The 6,405-nt window shown below is 30.7% G+C and overlaps 1 protein-coding gene across 1 annotated transcript; it reads left to right on the forward strand.

Annotated features, from left to right (window-relative positions):
• The first annotated feature begins 1,055 nt into the window (after positions 1-1,055).
• On the forward strand, positions 1,056-3,418 carry betaggt-II (geranylgeranyl transferase type-2 subunit beta). Its single transcript, XM_018447855.1, has 6 exons — positions 1,056-1,247; positions 1,493-1,597; positions 1,751-2,107; positions 2,431-2,575; positions 2,657-2,832; positions 3,086-3,418. Exons 1-6 carry the CDS (start codon positions 1,245-1,247, stop codon positions 3,296-3,298), a joined length of 999 nt encoding a protein of 332 aa, XP_018303357.1. The 5' UTR covers positions 1,056-1,244; the 3' UTR covers positions 3,299-3,418.
• Positions 3,419-6,405: the final 2,987 nt, after the last annotated feature.

A 6,405-nucleotide genomic window follows, 5' to 3' on the forward strand; every position in this document is an offset into this window, starting at 1 on the left:
TGGCTGCGTTCAGCAGACTCAACAGTTTTGCAACCGTTTTATGATTGTCTGCTCAGATAGGACCATTCTTCTAGATCTAAAAGTATGATCCAATTAGCGCGAAGGAAACTTCCAACAGTTGCAAAACAAACGTTCTGCTGAACGCACCCATTGGGCGAGTTCAAGACGGCAAAGCGGCTATACATGCTTACCGAGCGATTGAATATGATTGGTTGGATCTATATAAGTAACAACCAATTATGTTTATTTGCTCGGCGAGCAGGCTAGCCGTTTTGTCAACTTGAACGCGCCCATTCTTTGATGAGTCAATTCGTAAAATTCTTTGGTATTGGGGTTAGCGCTTTAGTAAAATAAAGAAGTTTTACGCTACGATAGTCGTGTTATTTGCGCAACGTCTCCCGCGTTTGACTCCTATTGCTCTTGTTCTTTCCTTGTTTTCTGATTTATAAGGAGTCTTAAGTCGGTATTCATAGTTGGTTCTTATTTCAAGACCGTCTTAAGTAATGTCTTAAGATGCCAATGCGGCCCTCTGATTGGTTCATGACACCTCAAGGCAGAACTTAAGACGGTCTTAAATATAAGATCTGACTATGAATACCGGCCTAGGATTCTCAATAATCGTCGGTAATACTTTTTCTACGGATGGTAAATGCGGTCGTTTCGTGATGCTAAAAGCGACGATCAATCAGATGATCTCAAAGTCGTGAGAATGTGTCGCGTTTGGTCACGTTTGGTGAGTCGGACCAACCATAGCTCTTATTCACTCCAACGCGCTTGATAGAGTGAGTAGGAGCTATGGTAGGACGGTAGGAGCATGTTGGAGCTTGCGATGCGAACAAACCTCGAATCACATGTAATTGCACCTCTACCATGTGTCCAATAGGTCTGTTCGCGTTGCTTTTGGCATTCGGCATCTTCGCTTTCTCTCTTTTCAAGGCCAAATATATATCTATCTCATTTTAAGTGCAAAAATATTTGGGGATTTCATGCAACGCGACAGACCTATTGGTATTAATAAAGTCTAGTGACTTTAAATCTCAAAGTGTATGCGCAAAGCAAGTGCATTTAGTAAACTCTAGTGGATGTTTTTTGGTTAATGAAGTATGCATTTTTCCGATTGTCAGACTTTAAACTTGTCAAATTAAATTTAGGATGCAATTGTAGATTCAAAAACGAAATCTTAACAAAATCAACTTTATTAACGTAACTTAACAATCGTATTATACGATTGCAACGATTGTAAAATGGTAAGTTTTAACCTGTCCAGTGTCAAAGGAAAAGTTAACATGTACGCGAAATAGTTTTTATTTTTAGGAAATGTACTCATTTTTTTTTATCAAAATTTTATGTAACTCAATAACTCATTAATGTTTATATATTGCGATTATTTATATCTGTGCAAAGGCAATGCCAAGTATTAAAACATACATGTTAGATAAGTCAGATAATAGTAATTATTTATATTTTATCTTTTTCATTTTTTTTTTTACAGACGACATTGAGACACGATATTGAACTACCGAACAACATTCCAAAATTATTAATAGAAAAACATGCAAACTATCTCATTTCATATGGGACCAACAAAGATGAATATGTAAGAATGTTTCTTCTTCTATTTCAATTGTTTATATAGTAATTGATTATTATGACAAAATGTATTTTAACATATATATATTTATTTATTATAACATATATATATTTTTTAATATTCCACTTCTCTATATATTGACATATTCATATTTTTTAGAATTATTCTCAGACTGAACACATGAGGATGTCTGGCATGTACTGGGGCCTTACCGCTCTAGATTTAATGGGAAAGTTAGAACAAATTAATAAGGAGGAAGTGCTAGAATTTATTAGACAATGTCAAAGTGACAGTGGTGGCATCAGTGCCAGCATACAACATGATCCACATTTACTTTATACACTTAGTGCAGTTCAGATATTATGTATATATGATGCCTTGGATGTAATAAATGTCGATAAAGTCGTCAGTTATGTCAAAGAAAGACAACAAGCAGATGGGAGTTTTGTAGGTGATCAATGGGGTGAAGTAGATGTCAGATTTTCTTTCTGTGCCGTTGCTACTCTGTCACTTTTGGTAAATATCATTGAATATAATTATATTTAAGTATCTGTAAAATCAAAGTGTTTTAAAATAGTAACGTTTAATTTTTTAAATCAAAATGTATTCTTGTGTGAAATGGAATGGATATCCTGAAAACTTAGCTTTCATGAAGATTCTTCAGCTTTAGTGGATTTAAAGATGATATTTGTCAGATCCATAACACATCTTAGACAAACTAAAGTCATAAAACCATAACACATCTTAGACAAAGTAAATTCTTAAAAATTTTTGTTTACAAATAGGAAGGTACTTATAAAAAAAGTTTAAGTTTTTTATATTATGTTAACTTGTTTTAGAACCGTTTAGATGCAATAGATGTCGAGAAAGCGGTACAATTTGTATTGAGATGTATGAATTTTGATGGAGGATTCGGTTCAAAGCCAGGATCTGAAAGTCATGCGGGTTTAATTTATTGTTGTGTTGGGTTGCTTTCGATCACAGGTATATAAGAATATACAGAATAATTACTGTATACACACAGAATATACTATTTCATATCACTTACCAAAGGTAATTTTTTAGGACATCTGCATCTGATAGATGCTGATCGTTTAGGATGGTGGTTATGCGAGAGACAACTACCTTCCGGTGGTTTAAATGGCAGGCCCGAAAAATTACCAGATGTATGCTACTCTTGGTGGGTGCTGTCAGCGTTAACAATTTTAGGTCGTCTTCATTGGATAGATAAAAAAGGCTTGGTAATTATTTTTTAATAACATTTTTTAGATATTTTTTAAATTGGATTTGTTAATCATCTCTGTTTCTCTTATAACTGTTTATTTCATTGCCTTGCGTGTGTGCGCGCATGTGCGTGTGTGTATTCATATATATACAATTTGTGTGTATGTATATATTCTTAACTGACCAACGATTTAAATAAAATAATTACAAATATTACTACTACATATTATCACTCTACTATAATTTCTTTTTTTATGTTTTTCATTACAGATGGATTACATTTTAATTTGTCAAGATATCGAAACTGGCGGTTTCAGTGATCGACCCGGTGATATGGTTGACCCTTTTCATACTTTGTTCGGCCTCACTGCATTGTCATTGCTAGACAAGAACTTCTCGTTAAAACCAATAAATCCTACTTATTGTATGCCAGAATATATAATTGATCGCTTAGGTCTCAAACCATCGCGACTTGATGCATGATGATATATCTGATATGCTTTATAATGTACATTAATTCTTTGTTAAATATACGCGTTGTAGATTTTCCACAAAGTATATCTCTAAATTTTTATTCAATCAAATGTTCAAATTGCATTGTCAAGTGAACCACCTCGAAAGCCTAATTTCGTCATTTTTTCATCATTTCTCTCGTGGAGGATGCCTCTAATTGAACAAGTACTCGGGTTTATAAAAAGTTTAAAATATATCTTATGTAATATAATTTAATTATTTATAATATAAAATATTTCTATTATATTTTTATATTTCTATTGATAAACACGCGCGACCTGAGCGTCCTCAAACGGAAATAAATATAATTCTCAGTCTGACAAAATTTTATTACATTCTGTCGGTAATTCATAAATACTATCTTTTTATCACTATATGTTAAAGTAGTAATTACGAAAATTCAGTTTATCTCCAACAGGTGTCATCAGTTTATTTCTAATAGAATCGGAATCCATAGTCCAGTTTTAATCTCAAACAGTCTTAAGATGCTAATACAGCTCTCTGATTGGTTCATGCACTAGCTTAAGCCATCTCGAATCTTGAGCAACGTCTATGGATTCCGTCCTTGTTCATTTATACCAAAATACTTGTGCACTTTGCATTAAAATAATTTTGTAAAAAAATGATAAAATTTCAACTCTTGTAAACATAAAGTTAATTTTTTTTACTAAGATTTCTTTTACAAAACTGAATTTTTTCAGTAAGATATGATTGTATGGATGGAATTATGAATATGTTTGTATCATGTTTATTAAAGTTCGAAAGGACTTAAATGTTTCAATTATTATATCATTTGTAAATTGCTAATATATAAAAAAGAAGACAATAATAAACAAAGAAATTAAAAAATAAATTTACAAAAATTAAATTAGATTAAGTTGTTCTTTTTGATGAACGATTATCCAGTTCAAGTGTATTTCTGATTCGATTGGTGATATTATGGGTGCATTCCGTTTTCATATGCTGTATGTCAGTTCATCCTTGTTATTTATTAATATTAATAAGGACAAATGATGCTTATAAGCGCTATAAAAAATTTTTAACTCGTCACACTATATTTTGCACAGTGTTATTGTACATTTTATTTCGCAAGGGAATTGTTTTCAACTTGCGTGAAATATAAGAAACAATGAAACGCTTATAGAAATATATACAAATTATAAATATGGGCAGAAAAAAAGTTAAATATAGTATACATTTCTTATAAAAATAATTTAATATTAATAATAATTTAGCACTGACCATAATTAATTACTTATTTTGAATATTAAAAGTACTGTTATAACAATACTTTTAATATTAAAAATAAATGATTAATTGGTCATTAGTATTAGTATTAAATTTCTATAAGGGTTATTATACAGGATGTTAAAAAAAATTATTCAGCATTTATATGATGATATAGACACATCATTCTGAGTAAAAAAGCCTTATAGTGAACATATTATATGTATATGTATAGGTCGAAAACTCAACCATTTCTAAAATATAAACAATTTTGTATATTATTAGTATCAAAACTGACTATTACCATATAAATACTGAATGTTTTTTCTTATCACCTAATATTTAAAGTGTATTAAAATTGGTGGAATTTTGTTTTTAAATTATATATATTGACAGAATTCAAATTATATATATTGACAGAATTCGAATAATACTAACGAGATCTGTAATTAAAAGTGGAAATATTTATCTTCTTTTTGTACTCTAGATTTTAGAGGGAAATATAAGTATCATGCTAGATTCATGAAGTTATAAACACGCCATATTTTCAATTTTGGCTTTTTAATATAAAATAAGCGGAACTCTTTTTTATTTTTATAAAAAATTATATGAGAACTATGAAAAGTGCTACTTATAGAACTGTCATTATTTTTTAAATATTAATATATTATAGAATGTCACGTGCTGACTTCACTACTGATCCCTGCATTTTTGGGTATCCGTGACATTAGCATGACATTTCCTATCAATACACCTAATGAAAGCAACAACGACACAATAGCATTTTTTATATAGTTCTACAATTCCTTATATAAAAATAAATAAAAGTTCTGCTATGTTTTATACTTAAAAAACCAAAATTGAAAAAATTACATCCGGAATTCTGTTTAAAAATAATTATATAAGAGTAATTATATAGGTCTCTGCTAATATACTAACGAGAAATATCGCTGGAATTATGATAAATAATTTATCATCACGACACTTTCTCCAAATGTCGTACTGTCTTTTATACAGAGTGTACAAAATAAACCATTCAGCATTTATTATATGATAGATAGTACGCACATCATACTGAGTAAAAAAACCTTAGTGAATATAGATTAAAAGCTCATCCGTTTGAGATATAAATAACTAAGAGTCGATTTTTTCTCATTGTTAGTAGAAGTGTCAAGGACGATTATCGTTTATCTATATTATAGCTCAATCTTTCGATTTTCGACAGTACTTATTATTTTGGTAATTACATCATCAAATTAAAATTCTCTCAAAATTCTAGTTGTGAAAAAAGCTCTAATTAATTTATATTTGTTATAAATTCATAAAAGAAAGATGAAAATACATCTTTCGTTTGATGTAAAATAACACGTGTATATATTACTTTATACTTATTATTAAAGATACTTATTATTTAACTTTGAAAGACGGACATTATGAAACAGTTATCTCAAAAGAATTAAAGTATCTATTTATTTTGCCGCGCCACGACATGAGACGTCTTAATTATTTATTATCACGCATTACTTGGAAATGCTTATATATGTATATGTATATATTTGTTTAATGGAAATAATCAAGAATCATGGTTATGCAGACGTGATACGTTTCTTCCGAAGAATCTAGTTAAAGTATTAGTGTACATTACGCGCAACAAGAATTGCCATTTTGTCGGCGAGGCACGAGGCGTAGCGACACGCCTCTCGCCTGCAAACTTCGAGCGAGGAAAGCGCTTCGATCCGATTGGTTTATCTTCTCCCTCCCCATCTTCTTCACCTGTAAAGTTGGCACGGTCCCTGATTGAGAAAGATTGGATTAGATCTTGCTAACTAGGAAAAGATCAATCCCGAGCT

This window comes from Mycetomoellerius zeteki, unplaced genomic scaffold (genome assembly GCF_001594055.1).
Source record: "Mycetomoellerius zeteki isolate Tzet28-1 unplaced genomic scaffold, Tzet1.0 scaffold212, whole genome shotgun sequence".
Taxonomy (NCBI): Eukaryota; Metazoa; Arthropoda; class Insecta; order Hymenoptera; family Formicidae; genus Mycetomoellerius; species Mycetomoellerius zeteki.

Excerpts from the sequence above, each read along its gene's own strand:
- betaggt-II (XM_018447855.1), top strand. Across the intron at positions 1,598-1,750 it reads GGACCAACAAAGATGAATAT|AATTATTCTCAGACTGAACA; the intron begins GTAAGAATGTTT and ends CATATTTTTTAG. Across the intron at positions 2,576-2,656 it reads TGGGTTGCTTTCGATCACAG|GACATCTGCATCTGATAGAT; the intron begins GTATATAAGAAT and ends GTAATTTTTTAG.